General features: G+C 38.4%; 1 protein-coding gene across 1 annotated transcript in view; it reads right to left on the bottom strand.

Annotated features, from left to right (window-relative positions):
* The window catches only part of FGF10 (fibroblast growth factor 10), a 96647-nt gene extending 73931 nt beyond the window's left edge, over positions 1-22716 (bottom strand). Inside the window, exons 1-2 of the mRNA XM_006166938.2 lie at positions 22395-22716; positions 21623-22303 (exon numbers count right to left, since the gene is read on the bottom strand). Coding sequence (XP_006167000.1) covers positions 21623-21944 — 322 coding nt within the window. The 5' untranslated portion in view covers positions 21945-22303; positions 22395-22716. The remainder of the gene's footprint in view (positions 1-21622; positions 22304-22394) is intronic.
* Positions 22717-22753: the final 37 nt, after the last annotated feature.

The raw sequence follows: 22753 nt of genomic DNA, 5'->3' as shown, positions 1-22753 counted from the left end.
AAGGAGAAAAAAGCAGTGAGTGCTGCGAAGAGCTGTCACTGTCAGCATGGGCTTGGCCAAAGTCCCACTACCCTAAGACTCAACAACATTTGTCTATTATGGACAACTTGATAGCCCCTCTTACTGTGAAAGAAACTAATTTTCTGTAAAAGGAAATGCCAGTTTTAGAATCATGGTTTTTTTCCAGGCCTTAAAAATCAAGCATATAAACAAACATGAGAAAAAATTTTAGGAAAGTTGCACTATTATGGAAACATTTTGAGCTACAAGAGACTTTAGTGTACCGTGTTCCATGAAGTTTACCCACAGTGAGAAAGGACAAATAATGAACGATATTAATTTCAATAAGAGCAAACATACAGTAATTTCAATTTATGTAAACACTGAAAACATCTTTCACAAGGTACTTCATACTGACATTCTAATCACGTTAATTGTATACTTTTACAATTGGTTTCTAATGGGTCTTCTTTGAATAGGAAAAGTTGCTGTAGGTTTAGCACACAGTTCACGGAAAAGAGCTTCTGGACCAGTGCAAGAGAAACCCTTTAATCCAGTCAGATTGAATGTATAACCCAATGGAAAAACAGACCACCTTTATAAACAGGTTCTACATCAAACTATTAAAACCCTTTGCTTTTATAGTAGAGCATGCAATCTATATTTTTTTCAACAACATGTTTTACAAACATCTAGTCATTTAAACTTGTTATCCAGTTAGAGTCAACACAAATTTGAAGTTTTCTGTGAGGCTGAGAGTTTGCTGGTTATTTTACATATTTATTTAACCCTCATAGAGGAGATGAGAAAAGAGGAGCTTAGCACCTTATCTCAGTCACACTGTCAATAAGAGGCGGATAGCTGTTGGAAGTACTATTTGAGTACAGGTTTTCTGTCATGGATCCTAAGATACTGATGTTGTTGTTGTTGTTGTTATTCAATTGTGCTCAATTTGGGCCACATGAAGCTATCATGAATTTACTGCATTGGTATCTAGGGATGCTCTAACAGACTGCCACAAAGTTGGTGGCTTAAAACAGAAACTCATTCTATGGCAGTTCTGGAGACCAGAATCCCACTTGGAGTCACTGGGCTGAAATCAGAGTGCTGGGAGGTCTATTTCTTCTAGAAGCTCTCCCAGGAAGCATCTGTTCCTTGCTTCTTTCAGATTTAGTCATACGACTCAGCTCCTGGCCCTTCCACCGTGTTCAAAGCCAAGAGTGTTGTACCTTCAGACCTTGTTTCCATCATCGAATCACCTACTGTGTCTGTGCGTATATTTCATCTAACCTCTGCCTCTCTCTTGTAAGTCTGTATATGACAACAGTGAGGGCCCTAAGTAATCCAGGATAACCTCATCATACCCAAATCCTTAAATTGGGCCAGCCAGTGGCTTGGTAGTTAAGGCAACTGGATCCCACATGGCCAACTGCAGATTCGAAGCCCAGATTTGGCAGCTTGAAAAACATACTGGAGCGCTTGTGAGCATGCCAAAAAATATACCGAGAGGAGAATGGAGAAGAAAGGGATGGCAGTGTGGCAATATCCCTGGGAGGTGATTTTTTTACACCCCCGACTTTCCTATCTCTTTGGCAAGCACACCCTCTATAGGAAAAAATATATATATATATATTAATTTAATCACATGTACAAAAATTTCATTAGGTTTCAAGGCCTGGAAATAATCTTCCGTGGTTGAAAACTCCTAACTCTGGGCCTATGCGGTTAGAGTCTGAACTTCTTTGTCGAAGTCTCTGCATTCAAAATGATTCTTCATCTGTCTTTAAAACTAGCATGGGGACCAGCAGATGGTATAATGGTTACATCACTGGACTCCCACGTATTTGACTGTGATTCGAGTCCTGGACGCAGCGGCTAAAAACTCACGCAGGGTGCATGTGTATGTGTGCCCAAAATCCCAAGAAGAACTTCCATAGATCTTTACTAGATAATCCCAATTCTGAGGGAATTTCAAAAAATTCGTGGAAAATAATGGAATTAAAGTACAAATTTATTTTCACTTTTTAAAAAAATATTTAGTTTTATTTATTTATTCATTTATTTTAATTTAATGAGAGAGAGAGAGAGAGAGAAAGTAAGAAAGTAAGCCACCAGATCTGGAATTCAAACTGTGATTGGCCATGTGGGAATGTGTAGCACCTTAACCACTATGCCACCTGCTAGCCCCAAGTACATGTCTATTTTGGTATGAAAAAATTTTAAACCTGTGCATCATATTTTCATAAAAAAACATTTTTTTCTGTTAACTTTTGAAGGCCCTTTGGTTGAGGTGGCTGAGGAAATCCACTGGTCACATGATCACCTTTTCAGCTTTAGTATAAATTTGACCAGCCACCTCCTTGGCTTTTTCTTTAGCATATACTTTCTTAACAATGAATCTCCTAAGTAGCCTATTTTGAAATCTGGAAAAAGTTGAGAATTTCCCAAATCATCAGGTGCTGTTTCCATTTTGTTTAATAGTTCGTTATTTATTTTATCTTTTTGCTCTTAGATTTTACTCTAAATGGCAAGAAGAAACTAGGTTGATCCTTCAATACTGCTTGGAAAGTTCCTCAGCTAAATATCCAAATTCACTACTTACATTCCACACTACCATGGTACATAATTCAGCTCAATTTGGGCCACTGTGTAACAAGGATTGCTTTTCCTCCTGTCACCAATAACTTAGTATTTATTTCCTTCTGAACCTAGCCAAAAGCATTTAAATAGTCATATTTCTATCAACATTAGGTTTATAGGAATATATACATTTTCTAGATGATCTAAACTTTTTCTACTGTGCCCTCATTTCTTTTAAAGTCTTCACCAGTGCACCTTTAGTATCCATTTTTTTTAAGGGTTTATGCCTTAGAGCATTTGCACTCAGCCAGAGAGAGAGAGAGAGAGAGAGAGAGAGAGACAGTGAGAGGGAAAGGGAGAAATCACCCTCTCCGGGGATGGCTATACCACAGTTCCTTCTTCTCTATCTTCTTCTTGGGATTTTGGGCATGCATGCACATGTACTAAGTGTGATTTTCAAGTCACTGGGTCTGGGGCTCAAACCATGGTCTGCCATGTGGTAATCCAGTGCCCAACCACTACATCTCTTACAACATCATCACATCATTAAGTCTAATATCCATGTCTCTACTGGAAATCTATTTAAGGAAATCTTAGCTTTTTTTTAATCACGTGCCTCAAAATTCTTCCAGCCTATATTCAGTATCCAGTTTGGAAGCTACAATAACATTTTGGCCATATTCAGTATCCAGTTTGGAAGCTACAATAACATATTGGGTATTGGTTACATTAGTACCTCACTTTGAATACCCAAATCTCCTATGGTGTTGTAACAAATTACCGCAAAGCTGATGGTTTAAAACAACAAAATGTATTCTCTCACAGTCCAGTATCAGTTTCACTAGATCTAAATCAAGGTGTCAGTAGGGCCAAACTCCTCTGTGGGCTCTAAGGGAATAGTCTGTTCCTTTCCTCTTCCAGCTTCTAAAGCCATATTCTTCAGCTCACGCTGTCTTCATCTACCTTCAGATTTCTCTAATAAGTTGCCAACATCTTCATCTATCTTTTTTTTGGGGGGGGGTGGTACTTAGATATGTTTTATTATCTGTTTCCCACCCCCCATGTGGTCTTTTTTTTATTATCATCATGATCTTGTTTATGTTACATTGGATTGCATATAACTTTACAGTGTATTACATTGCTTTTTCAAAAGGGAATGCCATGCAAGTCAGTCAATACAGAGACATTAATCTCCCCACTTCATCATTCAATATCTTTTCATTGTTTTTCCTCATCATTATTATTATTATTCCAATTTTTTTAAACAATCACTATTTCTCATTTTGCTTATAAAAAGACTTTACCCATCATGAAATACTTCTCAGACCAATCCATTGAGAATACTATATACATCATCATCAACAGGTAATAAGCCATATCTGTGTCCCACTAATATCCTGCCTCTCTGTTTGTTCTCTTGCTATCTTCTTCTGTCCTCTTCTCTTCACGCCCCCCCATTTCACACTGTCTTATTCTCGTTAAGTACTTTCACTGCTTTTATGACCTCCAGTATTTTGCTCTCTACCATAGAGTGCATCTTCATCTATCTTCAAAGCCAACATTATCACATCATTAAGTCTCTCTGTTTCCATCATCCAATTGCTTCTTGCCTCCTGTGTATGTCTAATATGCTTTTGTTTCTCACATAGAATAAGGATACTCAGGGTGGCATTCAAGAACCACCTGGATAATGCTGGATAATCTCCTCTTCTTGAATTAATTATATCTGCAAAAACTTTTTACCATATTCAATAAACCATTGATAATTTCATAATTCAAATAATACTATAGTTATTGTTTTCTAATACAGATATGGTCTGAGACTCTGGTCCTTAATCTATGAAACATTTTCATAATAATTTAATTTAGGGACTAGCAAATAGCATAATGGTTACGTCACTGGACTCCCACATAGTTAACTGTGGTTCAAGTCCTGGAGCAGGCAGCTTAAACTCACACTGGGTCTGTGTGCGTGCGTGCCCAAAATCCCTAGAAGAGATTGAAGGAGAAGGGATTGCAGCATGACCATCCCCCCTGGGGGGGGTTTTTCTCACTTTCTGTCTCTCTGTCTCTGTTTCTTCAGCCAGCACACAAGACCTATAGCAAAAAATATCTCTCTCAAAAAAATACAATAATTTAGTTCAATGTGCTTGCTTTAAAGATTAGGTCTCTAAGGCTAAGATAAAGTAAGTGACTTGCTTATGATTACATGGTAATCTTTTTCTTTTTGAAAGGTTTTTGCTATAGGGCGCGTGTGCTCGCCAGAAAGACATAGAGAGACAGCAAGATAGAAAGCGAGAAATCACCCCCCAGGGGGGATGGTCATGCCACAATCCCTTCTCCTCCATTCTCCTCTCGGGATCTTGGGCACGCACGCACACACACCCGGCATGAGTTTTAAGCCACCGGGTCCTGGAGGCGAACCGCGGTCGACTACGTGGGAGTCCAGCGACATAGCCATTACGCTAACTGCTGGTCTCATATGGTAATATTTTGACACAACCTAGATTTTAAACCATATCTACTTACTCCTACTCTACAATTCTTTATCCTTTCTCTGTAAAGGAATCACTAAGAATTGTTCATTCCTTCCTTGTCAACAAATTCTCCAAGAATCAAAACACAACACTGAAACCAGAAATAACTATGTCACAGCCAGCAAGGATTTTAAAGAGGAGTTATGTCATTATTAATCTTCACTGAATAAACTCAATAGTAAGCTTCTACAGGAAAATTGGAGAAATACTAAAAATGATCTATTTTGTGAAAGTACTTAGTGGCTAGTTAAGTAATAATGATCACACTAACTTATTTCCCAATTCTCAGAACTGTAGAATAAAAACTGAATGGATTGTTAAGAGATTGTTTACTTCGACCACTCTTTTTCAGGTAGGTAGTGCATTATCACATTTTATAGACCAGATGACTGAACCAAAGAAAGTCTAAGCAACTTTACTAAGCTAATGAGATTAGAAAGAGTAATTTATTTAAAAATATATATTATGTATCAGATGCCATATTAATGCTTGCGTACAAAGATCAATGAGATGCGGTCCTCACTCTCAACAGATTTTCTGCTTTCAGGAAAACTAGATGGGTAAACAATCCAGTGTAGAATTGTGTTATAATGCAAGGTAGGATTTTTAGTAAGTAAGTTCAAGGGACAGTAGAGTGATTAGGAAGTCTCCTCGTCTAACTGAAATCTGAAAGGAGGTGGAGACGGGGATATGGGCAGTGACATCACTCCAGGTAGATCTCACAGTATTTGCAAAGGCTGAAGAAGAGGGAATAATGCATGCTCTGGTACTAAAGTCCACTTAGAATGCCTATAATGGGAAAGACAGAAAGAAATGAGGCCAGAATGATGATAGGGAGCATAACACAAGGGCCTTACATGACATGCAAAGGAATGGATTATAGATAGCATTCTGAGGACTCAGGTGAATTGGCTGACATAGATCTGTGCCTTACATGGATTAGGTGCAGACTAGGGTGATTTTTTAACAGGGTACTTCAAGACTCAATGTTGTGCTATTAACAAGTATGCTAGGCGACCACCAGAGGGCGTAATGTTAATGTTATGCCACTTGACTCCCACGTGATCAACTGCGGTTTGAGTCCCAGATCCAGCAGCTTGAAATTCATGCTGGGCGCATGTGCATGTGTGCCCCAAATCCCGAGGATAGAAGAAAAGGAATTGCTGTGTGGCCATCTCCCTTGGGGTGGATTTCTTGCTTTCTGTCTCTCTGTCTCTCCAGCAAGTTCATGTGTCCTATAGCAAAAATATCTCTCTAAACAACAACAAAAAGTATGCTGGAGCAAGAGACATATACTGAGGATGTTGCCAGCAAACTGAGAGAGATCACTCTAGCTAAGACTGACCTCAGTTTGATTCTTGACTCATTGATGCTGACTATATCATTTCCGTTTGACTCCAAAGCTTTTAAGCTTAATTTTATCTAAACATATTATGGGAGTAACAATGTCTGTCTTTTCCATGTCACGGAATTTTTCTGAGACTCAATTAGTGAAACATTAAAAGGTTTTATAAGTCATAAAATAAAGTTGTTCAGGTTGCTGTCAGTTTTCTGCCTAGTTTTGTGTCATTGCTAGTCCATGATTTAGGGTTATTTTTCAGATAACGGGTTGACTAATAACAACACAAGTAGTCATAGCATGAGCGTAATGAGAGCTAACATATCTGAGTTCTTCAAAAGTCCATCTCGAGTCTCATTTGTAAACGTATGACTTTTCCTCTCAACTATGATAAGGGGTTATGTTATTATCTTCACTTAACAGATACAGAGACCAAATTTGAGGAGCAACTTGGCCAAGGTCACACAGTTATGAAGTCTTAGAGCCTAGATTAAATGCTAAGAAGTCTGCTTCCGGAATTCTTAGTCTCTACGGTGGTGTAATTGTAGATGTGCTGTCTGTATCTTCTTTCTAGTTTGTTTTAAAAATAGTGAAATATATCTGTTTGCAAGAAAAGCACTGTAGCCTACTTTGTTTCTCTTCCTGATTAACTATACCAAGTAAATCTAAGAGTATTTAGAACAGAGATGACAAAAAAAAAAAAAAAAAAAAACCAACCATTCAAACAAGTGATCTCAACACCTCAGTAGTTTCCTTTGGGAATCTGCTAGAAATTATAATGCTCCTTCCCAGTGGGATATGTGCATTAAGGCCTTTTAAACTAGAGTGCATTTTAAATTTTAAAGTAATGATCGTTTGGTAAATCAGAAATGTTAAGAATGAGGTCATTTAGCAAATAAATATTTATTAAAAAGAAAAACTGCTTTCATGTCCCTAGTTAAATAGTAGGTCATTTGTTTTTAAATCAAGCTAAAAAATATTTGATGCTATATTTAGAGTATGTCAATTATAATATGGTAAAGATAATATACTTTTACAATATTTCTCTGCTTTCTTTCTCTATTTTTTTCTGTTTATTTTGAAATGTTAAAAAATAGAAAACCTAAACACAAAAATAGAGAAGGCCAATTCTAAATGAAAACCACGTTCATGTAATATTTCACCAGAAAATTTTAGTCCTCACATTTAAGGGTATTTATGTACTCCACTCTCACATGACAGCACTTTTTAATGTGTCTGGCTCTGTGTTTTATAAGGTGCCCACCTCATGTACACTCCCTTCCACTCTGTTGGAATACTGGTTCGCAGAAAATTTTAAGTATGGTTCTGTGCCCACATGCTCCTGTGCCTCCTTTCAGGAATTCTTAGTCTTACCTTTTGTTTTTGTTTTTTGAGAGATTTTTGCTATAGGGCACATGTACTTGCCGGAGAGACAGGCAGAAAGCGAAAAATCACCACCAAAATCAGCACCACCACCACCACCACCACCACCATCCACGGGAGAGGGCCAATCCACAATCCCTTCTCTTCCATTCTCCTCTTGGGATTTTGGGCAAGCACACATATGCATCCAGCATTGAATTTCAAGCCACCAGGTCTGAGACTCAAACTGCAGTTGGCCACATAGGAGTCCGGTGCTCCAACCACTGTGCCATCTGCTGGCTCCACTAGTACTGTCTTACCTAAGTCTACATCTCTTAACCTCAGTGTGACGCCCCAGTGTCATACATCCTCCTTCACTTAGAGATTGCTGTTTACTTGAATTCTGCCTGGCCTCTTGGCATTAAGCATAAACTGCCTTACATTATTTTCCAAATTCCTGTGAAGATCTCCTGTCTCTAGCTCTGGATTGCCAACTCTCTGAGGGTACGCACTTAGAAAGTCACAATCAGAGGATGAGAAACAAGGAACTACAGCATTCGTGGAGAACTGAGCATTGGTGGTAATTCTGGTTCCAAACTATATCATTGGGCCAGCTGTGGTGGCATAGACCATAGATGCTGCTGAGCGATGCTGGCGACAGTGGGCTGGGGACAGTATGGGAAAGCTCCAGACCCCTGACCCAGGGCTACCTGAACACTCTGGGCATGCCATGATTCCAGCTGGCTACTGGGTCAGTGAAGGATCTCAGTGTGAAGACCCTGTCCATGGTGCCTCTTTTTCTATTTCACTTTCCCTCTCCTGAAGAAAACAAATCGATATGTATATCATAACTTGATAGATAAGATTTGTTTTAAAATATTTAAAATTAAGGAGTTACTTTTCTCTTTTTGCTCTTCATCCTATAATCTGTCTTCTTCGGACCTCCGGGGTTACCTGTTCTGCTGCTATTCTTGCTTGTCCTTTTCACTTCCATTTGCTCGTTTATAGCTTGTGTCCTTGGACACGTTTTTATCTCTTAGTCTTTAGTTTCAGCTCCTTGCTCTCATCTCAAATTACCTTCAACTTTCAAATATCTGCTACCAACTTGAGAACATTATGGATACCACAATTTCAAATAAAATTTCAGGTCGTTGTAACATTTTCCTTCTTTAAAAAGGCCAGGAACTTTCATTATCACTGCCTCCTTCTTTAATTCCAGTGTTGTTAGTTCCCATTTAATCAAGTCATCTATTAGCTGCTTTTCTTATGCTTTCCCCAGAAACTAAAAGCATCTATTGCTTTTTTCTTTATATTATATCCACCAATGAAAGCCTATGTGCCAGGCACCATTAAGTGGTTTACATGCATCAACTTCAATTTCTCCAAATGCCTATCATGTCGGGTCTCAATAGGCCTTCCTTGTATTTTGAAGAGGCACCCAGGTCTCCCCATGGATTTCCCTCCCTTCCCTCTTCCAAAGACTTCTCTAACCACACCGTTTGAGTAATTCTCAGTAGTTTTCTGTTCAAGCTCCCTACTTGTCTCTTCCATAGCTGTCCTTTCAATTTTGGTTAACTTGTTTGTTTCTTCAGTATTAGTGGAATGTAACCTCTCTGAAAGCAGAAACAAACTTAAACAAAATGTTTTAAAAATATTTATTTCATGAGAGTGCAGGAGGGAGGGAGGGAGAGAGAGAGAAAGAGTAGCATCCTCAACAGGGTTTCATCCCAGAATCCCCTCCCTCAGCGTCCCAGCCAGCCGGGATCATGGCTGTGCATGCTTGGTGACAAAAAGAGATGCTTTCCAACACCATATTTATTCAGCACCTCACAAAGTATCTGACAAGAAGCAGGCACTCAAATATGTATTATATGAGTTCATGAATGAATAAATGAGTTCATTTCATCTTTACCATGCAAGAAAGAGACAGGTATTATGAATATACTTGTTTTACTGATGAAAACTTGCCCAAGATCATAGACTCTTCTCTGGCAACAGGCATTCAGGTCTGTAGCTTTAAAGCCCACTTTCACTTGGGGCCCATCCCTCAGATTACTTTGAATCAAAGTACATACTTTTAATCTCTCTATTATATTGCCTCATTAGCAAGAACTGAGCCTTTCTTAACTCTGATACCACGCTGCATGACTTCTGTGGGATTCCTCTTAGTTCCCAGGTTCTCATGTCAGTTCATTTAACATCCAGTTGAATACCAGGCTTGGGTTACACTTCCCTCACACCTTTCTTGTCGTGTCAGCTCCTTTGCAGTGTGACTCATTAGCCTGATCTCTTTCCAGGGAGTTCGAAACCCTCATCTTCCTCCTCTTCCTTTCACAGTATGTGTCTATATTCTCATCTAGCTCTGCACTTTCCCTCTGGCCTCTGACTTCTGTCATTTTTATTTATGTTCTTTGCTCTCTCTCTCTCTCTCTCTCTCTCTTTGTTTCCTGGATGTCTGCATAATTGAGTATTAAATTTTTAATCTATTCGATTACTTTGAATCAAAGTACATACTTTTAATCTCTCTATTATATTGCCTCATTAGCAAGAACTGAGCCTTTCTTAACTCTGATACCACGCTGCATGACTTCTGTGGGATTCCTCTTAGTTCCCAGGTTCTCATGTCAGTTCATTTAACATCCAGTTGAATACCAGGCTTGGGTTACACTTCCCTCACACCTTTCTTGTCGTGTCAGCTCCTTTGCAGTGTGACTCATTAGCCTGATCTCTTTCCAGGGAGTTCGAAACCCTCATCTTCCTCCTCTTCCTTTCACAGTATGTGTCTATATTCTCATCTAGCTCTGCACTTTCCCTCTGGCCTCTGACTTCTGTCATTTTTATTTATGTTCTTTGCTCTCTCTCTCTCTCTCTCTCTCTCTCTCTCTCTTTGTTTCCTGGATGTCAGCATAATTGAGTTTTAAATTGTTCATCAAGTTTTTATGCTATAACCCAATTAACATCCCTTAGCACCTGTTTTCATATTTATGAAATCGCACCCTTTTACATAGATATTGCAAAAATATGCCCAACAGATCAGGCAATCACTGCTGCTAGTAGCATTAAAACTATAGGTTACTTTAACTCATAAATAGTATGCAAATCTGTGTTCTGTGTATCATTTTCCCCATGTCACAGAATATTCTTTTAACAATTCTATCAGTAAATCAAAGTTACTTATAATTGGGAAACAATTGGAAAAATAAGCTTGATTTAATAATTAGTACAGTAAGGCAGACATTTAGCATACATAGATTCTGCATATAATAAACAAAATTATCATTCAGCAGTGTGAAAAGGTTCTTCCTTCAAAGAAATATATGCACACACGTATGATATTAATTCAGAGCCTCAATCTTGTAGATGTTTCAAAAAAATTGTAATAGAGACATGTGCATTTGTATATTTGGTCAACCTGAAGTACATATGCATGCTTATTTTACTTTATTTCCCAATTAATATCCAATATTAATGAGAATGTGGATTTTTTTTTAATCTTCATTGTGTAACATTTGGCAGGAGTATACAGAAAAGTTTGATAACCTCAGTGACAATCTGGAAGATGGAAATATCAAAGACCTCCAAATCAGCATTTGTCTTCTTTGTAATAAATGTTGACTAAACTAAAGGACAAATAACTAAATCATCTTCAGTTTCTTTCTGTTATGGGATTCTAGACAAAGGCAAGAGATTAAGGACAAAGACAAAGTGGCCAGTGAGTGTTACATGTACTAAAAAATTTAAAGCAAAGGTAAAATGAACCTGCAAGAAGAGTTATTGGGAAGAGAAATTTAACCGGGAGGAAAATGCTGGCTGATGACCTTGGGGACAACCAGCATCCATTCTCTGAAGGAAGGTTATCTGTGGACTGTCCACTTCACTAAAGGTGGAGCTTAAAAGAAATTGGCCTTGTGCATTGAGATAAAGAAGAATTAACTGGAGATTCAAAATGAGAAAAGGCTCATGATGGAGAAGTTTAATTTACACTGTCGAAGATTTTTATTCATAGGACATAAACTATTAGTGTTAGATGCTAGAAAAATATACAGATCTTTGTCTCTAAACGTCACCTGGGCAGCTAAGTAATTCTAATGAGTGACTTTCCTTGGTCTCAGAGGTTCACAGGAGGTTTCTAAGCTAAGGGAATCAAAAACAAACAAACAAACAAACACTAAGGAAGAGAAAATAATGGAGTGGAAAAGGAATAGGAGAGTATCCGGATTTGGGATGCTTTAGAGGCAGGGTTGTCACAGACTGCCTCAGAAGATGAATATTGGAAAGAAATTTCTGAGTCTTGACTTGTAGACACTACAAAGATATCAAATTATCCTCCACATGGGAACAACGCCTCAGAAAGTTTAAGGATGAAATAACATTCATATTTGCTAGTAAAGCATGTTAACACAAGGCCTCCCAAAGAAAGTAGTAATAGTTATGGAAAGATTAAAATAATGCCTTTTAAGAGAAGTTCATGGGCCAGCCAGTGGTGTGGTGTTTAAGGTGCATCCCCCATGGCTGACTGTGCGGCTTGAGCCCCAGGCCTGGTGGCTTAACGTATGATATTAATTCAGAGCCTCAATCTTGTAGATGTTTCAAAAAAATTGTAATAGAGACATGTGCATTTGTATATTTGGTCAACCTGAAGTACATATGCATGCTTATTTTACTTTATTTCCCAATTAATATCCAATATTAATGAGAATGTGGATTTTTTTTTAATCTTCATTGTGTAACATTTGGCAGGAGTATACAGAAAAGTTTGATAACCTCAGTGACAATCTGGAAGATGGAAATATCAAAGACCTCCAAATCAGCATTTGTCTTCTTTGTAATAAATGTTGACTAAACTAAAGGACAAATAACTAAATCATCTTCAGTTTCTTTCTGTTATGGGATTCTAGACAAAGGCAAGAGATTAAGGACAAAGACAAAGTGGCCAGTGAGTGTTACATGTACTAAAAAATTTAAAGCAAAGGTAAAATGAACCTGCAAGAAGAGTTATTGGGAAGAGAAATTTAACCGGGAGGAAAATGCTGGCTGATGACCTTGGGGACAACCAGCATCCATTCTCTGAAGGAAGGTTATCTGTGGACTGTCCACTTCACTAAAGGTGGAGCTTAAAAGAAATTGGCCTTGTGCATTGAGATAAAGAAGAATTAACTGGAGATTCAAAATGAGAAAAGGCTCATGATGGAGAAGTTTAATTTACACTGTCGAAGATTTTTATTCATAGGACATAAACTATTAGTGTTAGATGCTAGAAAAATATACAGATCTTTGTCTCTAAACGTCACCTGGGCAGCTAAGTAATTCTAATGAGTGACTTTCCTTGGTCTCAGAGGTTCACAGGAGGTTTCTAAGCTAAGGGAATCAAAAACAAACAAACAAACAAACACTAAGGAAGAGAAAATAATGGAGTGGAAAAGGAATAGGAGAGTATCCGGATTTGGGATGCTTTAGAGGCAGGGTTGTCACAGACTGCCTCAGAAGATGAATATTGGAAAGAAATTTCTGAGTCTTGACTTGTAGACACTACAAAGATATCAAATTATCCTCCACATGGGAACAACGCCTCAGAAAGTTTAAGGATGAAATAACATTCATATTTGCTAGTAAAGCATGTTAACACAAGGCCTCCCAAAGAAAGTAGTAATAGTTATGGAAAGATTAAAATAATGCCTTTTAAGAGAAGTTCATGGGCCAGCCAGTGGTGTGGTGTTTAAGGTGCATCCCCCATGGCTGACTGTGCGGCTTGAGCCCCAGGCCTGGTGGCTTAAAAAACACACCAGACGTGTGCGCATGCATGCCACAAATCCCAAAAAGATAAATGCAGATGGGATCCACAATGACTGTCCCATTGGGGGTTGCTTTTTCACTTTTGCTCTGTGTCTCCCTCTGTCTCTCTCCCACAAGTGCGCATGCTCGCTAGCAAAACTAAAAAACTAAATAAATAAATAAAAAGATTTAGAAAAGAAGAAAAAAGTTCTGAATCTTGCAAGTAACCCATGCTATTGAGAATTTGACTGTATTTAACTCATACTATTCAGAATTAGGTGATAGCAGTAATGAAATTATGATATTTATTTAATTGACAATTATTTAAAATTTGGGGTACATCAACTGAATTAAAACTTTGCCTTCTATTAGGATTAGTTAGATAATTTGTTAATAGCTCAATGACATCATTCATTGCAGGAAGCATGCCAAACATTCGAAAATTCCTCATTAATGATAACACACATACTGACAGATTAGGTATAGGTAAATGTGGACAGATTTAGGTTGAAGAATTATTAGGTGAACTATAAAATGAGGCAATACTTTACTGCCAGCACTATGAATCTATCAAATGGTAATTGGATGCACGTGTTAGCAGCAGTAAAAAGTCACTGTCCAGTTGTCCACCTTACATGGGAATCTACTCTGGGTGTCTTCTTTGATTTATTGTTCCAATTAGAACATGGTGTTCAAAGAGAGAACACAACTGACCTGATTTAAAAGCAAGGAAGCCTTTAAGGCCATTATTTTGTGGGTGACCTGGTTCACTTTTGGATTTCTTAAAACTTTCTATTCGTATTAAATCTCTATGAATTAAATAATGGATTTTAAACAGACTACAAAGCATCAACATTTTGTATTCATTAATTCAGTACTAGAGTGTCACTGAAGCCTCCCAAGATGCTGGTGTATTTCCTTTCACAAATTTTAAACACACATTTTAAGGTATTCTTTGTCATGCTGACTGACTAGCACAGGTAAAGGTAATGTGAACTGAGAAAAATGAATGCCAACTGAAAAAAGTAAATGTTTTTCATCTTCAAAACCAAGTGACAAATACCATTGATCAAATGACAAATGTAAATAATGTTTATTTTTTAAGAGAGATTTTTACTATAGGGCATGTGCGTTCGCCGGAGAGACAGAGAGAGAGAGAAACAGAAAGTAAGAAATCATCCCCCGGGGGGATGGCTACACCACAATCCCTTCTTCTCCATTCTCCTCTTGGGGTTTTGAGCATACATGCATACACGCCTAACGTGATTTAAGCTGCCGGGTCCAGGGCTCAAACTGTGATTGACTATGTGGGAGTCCAACGATGTAACCATTATGCCATCTGCTGGTCCCAAATGTAAGTAATCTTAAACCATCGCAATGTAACATGAAAGAATGAGATACTCTTCCATAAAGGACTTGAGACAAAATGAAGTTCATTACTTCTGTAGACTATGATAAAACTGCATTGAGATGACATAAACACGACTTTTACACTCCATCGTACTAGAAGATAAGAGATTTTAATTTCTAGGAGGAAAATGCTAATATTTTACCTACTTATAATAGGCAAATATCAACAATTAATGTTGACAAATGTTGAAGCAGTAATACTAAAAATGTCAGCTGAATTATTGTTCATTGCAAAGTTCACAGAATTAATGTTAAGACAGATTAAAATCGCTCTGAAGTAAGATACATATATTACTCTTCCTTCTGAAGCATAATAAAGACATGCCATTGACACTGTAATTTTGGATAAGGCTTAGGAAAGATGTAGATATTCATAGGCAGCTCATAAATGGGAGGAACATCAGTTCCATTTCAAATGAGCTGTCAACTATTTTCCCAACCTTTTGGCTTGCAGAAAGTTAGATCTTTAGATAATAAATAGAGTTTGCTTTGGACCATAAGGTAATTGTACAGGAATTTTAAATGCTCATCCATGTTCTACTCTCAGTTCTTTAAATTCTAAAGAAATGCCCTGAAATAAGACTATTTGCTCTAAACTGGGGAGTAAACATGTGGAAGAAAACATGCAGATGACAGAGTTTCTTTGATTCTATAAGACATAATTCTTTTTCATTTTCATTTTTTTAAATTAATCTGCACTCAAACATCATTTTGAAAACACCTGTTATTAAAGAAAAGTTCATACCTTTGGGTAATAGGTGAACCTAATCCCCCAAGCCTAGAGATTGGAGTCTGTGGAGTCTCATACTCCAATATAGGCATGTGATTCTTGCCAACTATTTGCTGGGTTTCTTCTAGTAGATGGTTATAAATCAGGTTTATGAAGAGGAAACTCTCTCAAATTGTGCATTTTTAATGGATTTATGATAAAGCCATCAAAGCGGAGGGTCCATATGGTAGGAATGCAGTAAAGGTAACAGGACAATGTCATGTAAACATTAAATACAGTGCCTTCTCCCTTCATAAATCCTCCATGCTCATGATTAAATGCTGCCGGTTATAAATTCTGCAACCAAATTCTAGAAACAACCTCGACTTACATAAGACACCAGTGGAAACCGTAAATAATCTACATGTTTTCTTCCTAGAAAAACCTGTGTATTTAGGAGATAATATTTGAGTTCCTATTTTACTCAACAATTATTTTTCTTACTTTAACTTCCTACAATAAGCTCTAGTCCTGATTAAAAACTAACAATGCAAACCTTTAATTCTAGATAATAACCTGTCATTTTTATGTGGTAAAGTACGTTTTTGATTGGTAGATCATATCAAAGCTTTCTTAATATTAATAGCTTTAGGTATCTATGATATTTCCCTCTTTAGAGTCGTATATCAGAAGTTTCTGCAACAACCTCTTTCCCACAGGTATTTACAATCAAATTATTTTATCGCACATGGGAACAATTAAACATTTGGCCCTCAGCTGTAAACAATTACTATACACAATGACATTCATGAATTTTTCCTAAATAGTCATGTATTCCTAATGACCTCTGTTAACATAAGTGAGATTGATGTCAGTATATTTTGTGTGTGTCCATAATATCAAAAGAGTGATTTCACCTGTAAAATAAACTAATGTTGTCTGATACCTTGTGGCCTCCAACGATAATTTGATAAAGTATTTCATTTCTGTTCCAATTTAATTCTAAAGAACTATTAGTATTCACAGTAAGAAGCAAGTAAGGTTTTGGATCATTTTTTTAAAATAGATTTGAGGTGTACAGTGCTAATAAATCAATGTTGAAGGTAGCAGAGAGGTGCCTCTGGGAGAGATAAAATCAAAGTTTCAGTTTTGTTTCTACCAATTTCTAGTTGAATGACGTTGAACAATTTACTTTTTTTGGCCTTAGTTTTCATACGTCAGAAGTGTGCGTTGTGACCAGTAGGTGGCATGGTGGTTAAGGCATTGGACTCCCACATGTCTGACCATGGTTCAAGTCCTATACCTGGAGGCTTGCTTTCTCACTTTCCCTCTCTCCCTGCTTCTCTCTGGTGAGTGCATGTGCCCTAGAGCAAATTCAAATAATGATAATAAATAAATTATTAAATAAACAGTAGTTTAAAAATGAACAAAGTAAATAAAAAATGTAGATAGTTATATCTAAATCATAGAACTATCATGAGTATTAAGTGAGATAGATACTTAGAGAGACCGGGCACAAACTACCTACCCTCTGTTGTGACCCACATGCCTTTCCCAGAAAGGCCCATAAACTCAGTTACTTGCTGTTTTGGGAATATTCATTCTTAATCGTCTCAAGTTTGGGGATATATTTTCTTTTACTAGATTCCTTTCTTTCTGCACATGGCTACCATGGGAGAAGCTCACAGCTGTTTTACTCATGTCCAGAAATAAGTCAACCAGTCCCAGTTGCAAGGGTACCTGACAGCTGTATCCAGCCTTTCTAGGAGGCCAGAACTGGAGCCGGGTGGTAATGTTTCAAGGGCAAAGCTCTAGATGTAAAGAATGATAAAACAAAACCTAAATGAGCTTGCACATATCTAGTGACAGACACACCACAGCTATTCTAAATTATTCAAGCTTTCTCAGGCTTCTAACAAGAGAAACATAATTCATCTCTGCTCTCTTTATTCTATTCTCATATAATGGCAAAGTAACAAATAAAAAATACACCCCCCTAAAAAAGGAAATGATAATAATCACCCAAAGTGACAAGAATTTCTTGTAGTATTTTTAGAACCATCCAATTTCTGGGAACTGGCCTTGGACATAGAAGTTAAAATAATTTTGCAATACTTATGGGTGATTTCCTTACTTTCCTTTTGTTAACATTTTGCTGGCAAAAAGCCAGTAAAACAGTTGTTTAATTACCCAGGATATCACAAACATATAACCTCTTAGATAAGCTGTTACTGTATTTTAGCAGCAATAACATTAGGGTCAAAACTAACAAAGAAAATTCATCTTCAAATAAGCAAACCTCAAAAGAACAGCTTTGTGTGTTGAGAATAATTAATAACTTGTTTAGGAAAATGTTACTGAAATGTGGTTTTTGGAAAAGGAACTGACACTTTTCAGAGGTTAGATACTCTAATATTTAACAGGTTACCATTTGGTGGGCTGGCTGGCTGGCTGGCTACCCTGTAGGCATGGCAGTTTGTTTGCATGTAATTATGCAACATTTAGACAATATCTTAATGATACCATGTAGTTCAGCTGAATCAGTCCAGCTGGAAATTGTAGCAGCATTCTGATTATCTGGCCACATGTGAAATCAAGTTTTTTTCAACCTCTACTTTTCACTTGCTATGTTTTGATACAGATGTTCTTGGAAAGCCTAAATTATTTATAGTTAGACAATATTTAGCAGAGGACGCCCTTCCCCCCTTCATTTTTAACCATTAAGGTTGCACTTCAATATAAGCTATTTAGCTTATAATTTTACAAAGGTCTATTAGTATACTTCATCACATGGAAGAGACATTATTTTGTACAGTAATTTTCCACAGCTGATGTACGTTTTAAAAATGGTATATTTTTAGTTTTGCAGCTAGCTCTTAGGGTAAAAATAAAATTCACTGTGCACCCTGGAAATGATTTTACTAAATAGCACATCACAGAGTAGTTTTTATTTTAGAAAGTGGTAATTTAAGTTATACAAACAGACTGGTCCTTAAATCACATCATAAAACACTTAACATGTAGTAAAGGCGAGATCAAGATAGTGTAAGAAAATTTTATAAAGGAAGAAAGTTTGTAAAGGTTAACCCTCTGAAATTTTCTTATATACCCCTTAGTTTCCTCCATCAACTAAAACTTAAAAAAAAATCCAATCTACGAAAAAAATAAATAAAAAAAAATTTCTTTCTTTTTTTTTACTTTCACCTTACTCTGTCCAGCTCAATGTTTGGACAGCTTCTTTGCCATCCTCCTAACTGGGTGACACCACAACTGTTTATTTTAGAAATAAACAAAGGTATTAAATTCTATATGAACAACACCAAGAAAGGGACACATAATATCTAATGAATTCAGGTAACAAATTACTTTCAAGCAAAAATAATCATCATTAACATTGTATCAACCATTTTCTATGAACTACAGTGGAAAACAATATAGGCAATAGAGTATTTCCTATCTCTCCTCCTGAACTTCAACCTCTACTTTTCACTTGCTATGTTTTGATACAGATGTTCTTGGAAAGCCTAAATTATTTATAGTTAGACAATATTTAGCAGAGGACGCCCTTCCCCCCTTCATTTTTAACCATTAAGGTTGCACTTCAATATAAGCTATTTAGCTTGTAATTTTACAAAGGTCTATTAGTATACTTCATCACATGGAAGAGACATTATTTTGTACAGTAATTTTCCACAGCTGATGTACGTTTTAAAAATGGTATATTTTTAGTTTTGCAGCTAGCTCTTAGGGTAAAAATAAAATTCACTGTGCACCCTGGAAATGATTTTACTAAATAGCACATCACAGAGTAGTTTTTATTTTAGAAAGTGGTAATTTAAGTTATACAAACAGACTGGTCCTTAAATCACATCATAAAACACTTAACATGTAGTAAAGGCGAGATCAAGATAGTGTAAGAAAATTTTATAAAGGAAGAAAGTTTGTAAAGGTTAACCCTCTGAAATTTTCTTATATACCCCTTAGTTTCCTCCATCAACTAAAACTTAAAAAAAATCCAATCTACGAAAAAAATAAATAAAAAAAAATTTCTTTCTTTTTTTTTACTTTCACCTTACTCTGTCCAGCTCAATGTTTGGACAGCTTCTTTGCCATCCTCCTAACTGGGTGACACCACAACTGTTTATTTTAGAAATAAACAAAGGTATTAAATTCTAAATGAACAACACCAAGAAAGGGACACATAATATCTAATGAATTCAGGTAACAAATTACTTTCAAGCAAAAATAATCATCATTAACATTGTATCAACCATTTTCTATGAACTACAGTGGAAAACAATATAGGCAATAGAGTATTTCCTATCTCTCCTCCTGAACATAAATAAAAGCATTGAAAAAACTATCTGTAAATATCTTATTACTTGTAAATGTATTGCTAATTTTAGAAAATGGAAATAGTAGCTGAAGTGACCAAAGTTAACTTGAATGTGAGTCTCCAACAATGCTGTCTAATTTTTTGGAAATCTTCATTTAAAAATAAAATGATAAATTCTGATCTGCTGTCATTCCATTGGGAACTGGGACTTTCTGGGTCAATGAACCTTGAAATGTGTGTCTCATGGGTTTAAGTTAGCTGACAGATATATGCTTGAAATTCCCCAACAGCTAACATATAAAACAAGTGCTCTTAAAGGTGACTTGGAATTTACCATTGAGATAATGCTCAATGGTCATTACAGATGTTTAAGTGTCATTGTCTACTGTCTTCAGTGTGTCATTACATAGCATTGGGATCTTTTCAAAGAACAATCAATAGAGAGTGAATAAGTCTCACCACTTGAAAGTAACCAGGAAAGGAAGCCAAGGGGAAATCTGGTTTTGTTGGATTGATCCAAGCAGAGACACCATATCCACCCCTTCTCTCCTCATTCTCCCTCCCCTGCCCAGCCCACATCCCTGCAAGACAGAAAGAAGAGAGAAAGAAGGGAAACCAGAAAGAGAATGGGAGAAAGAAAGAAATACAGGGATTCTGGGCATCATTTGTACTGAGGAGAAGAACCTCACCCTGTGGGATCAACTACAGCCCTGGAAACAGATTTATGGCTTTTACTTTGAAAATAAAAGAATGACAATGAAATGTGTGTGAGGTCTGCGCGAAGCCGGTCCCAGATGTTTACTATGCCGTAGTAGTATGGCTTTGCAATATGAGAGGTTTCAGAAGAAGCAGTACAACAGGACCCACAAAGCAGTGCATATGCTATTGACAATGCAGACCGGAGCATCATGTTACCGAAGGGAGGCAGGCAGAAGACAAATAGTGGTGCCTGAAAAGCTAACTTCATGGACTGCAATCACTCAAACCAACATGAGGGACCCCCCCCCCCAAAAAAAAAATCAAAACCAGAAAAATGCTTTTCACTCCTATCTAGGTGGTGGGGTAAAGGGATGGGGCTGAGGAGTGAGTGGAACTGAGTTTTCTTTCTTAAATCAAGTTCCCATAAAGCCCCTATAATTGACGGGCGGATAATTATTTTCAGCTTGAGGAGCCTGTCCCAAACGCTTAACAAGACCGCCAGCGAAAGGAAACAAAACGTATTTACTTGAGCCCTTTCCAGAAGGGAGGGAAGGGAACCTTGGGCTGAGGGGAAGGGCGCTGCAGATAGAACGCCGCATCTTGGTCCTGCACCGACTCTCGGGCGCCCTGCGTGGTCGGGCGAGTGACAAGCTCGCGAGCCGGGCGGATGGGTGGCAGGGGTGGGGGTGTGGAGGGAGCTCGCCCAGGGGGGGGGGAGCGGGCGGTTTTTTTTTGGGGGTAGTGTGAAAGTATTCCACTTAATCATTAGACAGGGTTGGGGACGTAAATATGTAGCTGGCCACATCTGGAACCCATTTCCCCCCGTGCGGGGTGGGGGCGGATAATTGGAAGGAGGGCAGCGCGCGTTTGTGACTTACTGTACGGGCAGTTCTCCTTCTTGGTACCGCTGACCTTCCCGTTCTTCTCGATCTTGAGAAAGTACTTGGTGAAAGAGAAGAGCTTTCTCCAGCGGACATCCCCTTGGAGGTGATTGTAGCTCCGCACATGCCTCCCCGCACTGGAAGGAGGGGAGAAGGAGGAGGAAGAGTTGGTGGCCTCTGGTGACACCATGTCCTGACCAAGGGCTTGGCAGGTGACAGGGACGGAAGACACCAAGAACAGCAACAAGAAGCAGCAGCAGCAGCAGCCGGGCAGGTGGGGAAAGGCTGAGGCACAATGTGTCAGTATCCATTTCCACATTGTCCTGAAGCTCTCGGCACTGGGGATTGTCTCATCAGAAGGAACATACTGGAAGGGTAAGACCTGGTGCAAGGCGAGGAGACAGCTGGAGGTGGCGGCTGCTGGTTAGCTCCCTCTGGGCGCGGATCTGGCCAGAAGTGAATGCACCAACATCCATAACTCCTCGGAAGGGCCGGCTGCCTCTCCTCGCTCCTTGCTAGGATCTGCCTGTGCCTCCCAGCCTCCGGGTGAATGGTGGACGTGGGTGGCCCCACAGCAGGAGCTGGTGGTGGCGGTGGTCACCAGCGCTCTTCGCTCCCCCAGGAGTTACTTTGTTCTCTTCTTCACTCCTTTCTTCACCATGTTAGATGCAAAAAGGTCTGAAAAACAGATGACAGCACGGTGAACAAAACCCAGAGGGGGTGGACTGAGGGGTAGGGGGAGATCTCTGCGCCCCTCTGCGGTTGGCACCTTCTGATCCCTCTCTGCGGATTCCCAGCCTGCTAGCCACTTCTAAAAGTGTGTCCCTTTGGAGTTGTCAGAACCGGAGGTGGCTGCCCGGTCGCCGTTGTTTTCTTCTCCTGTTCCTTTCTCTTTTTGGTGGTGCCTGTTGATGTGAAGCCTCCAGAAAGTGACTTCTTGTTTGGGGGGATGGCGGCTGGTGTTTTGTTTGGCCCTGTCCCCCTCTCCCCCTTCCTTTGGAAAGCCCGCTTGTAAACAGGTTGAAGCCTGGAGTTTAAATGTCAGTGATTCTAAGCCAGAGGTGGGCTCTGCCTCTGCTGGTCAAACCTCATTTGCAGGGGTGGGGAGGCGGGGGGAGGGGGTCAAAC

This window comes from Tupaia chinensis, unplaced genomic scaffold (genome assembly GCF_000334495.1).
Source record: "Tupaia chinensis unplaced genomic scaffold, TupChi_1.0 Scaffold144378_1, whole genome shotgun sequence".
Taxonomy (NCBI): domain Eukaryota; kingdom Metazoa; phylum Chordata; class Mammalia; order Scandentia; family Tupaiidae; genus Tupaia; species Tupaia belangeri.
This window is presented reverse-complemented; position numbering and strand designations above follow the sequence as displayed.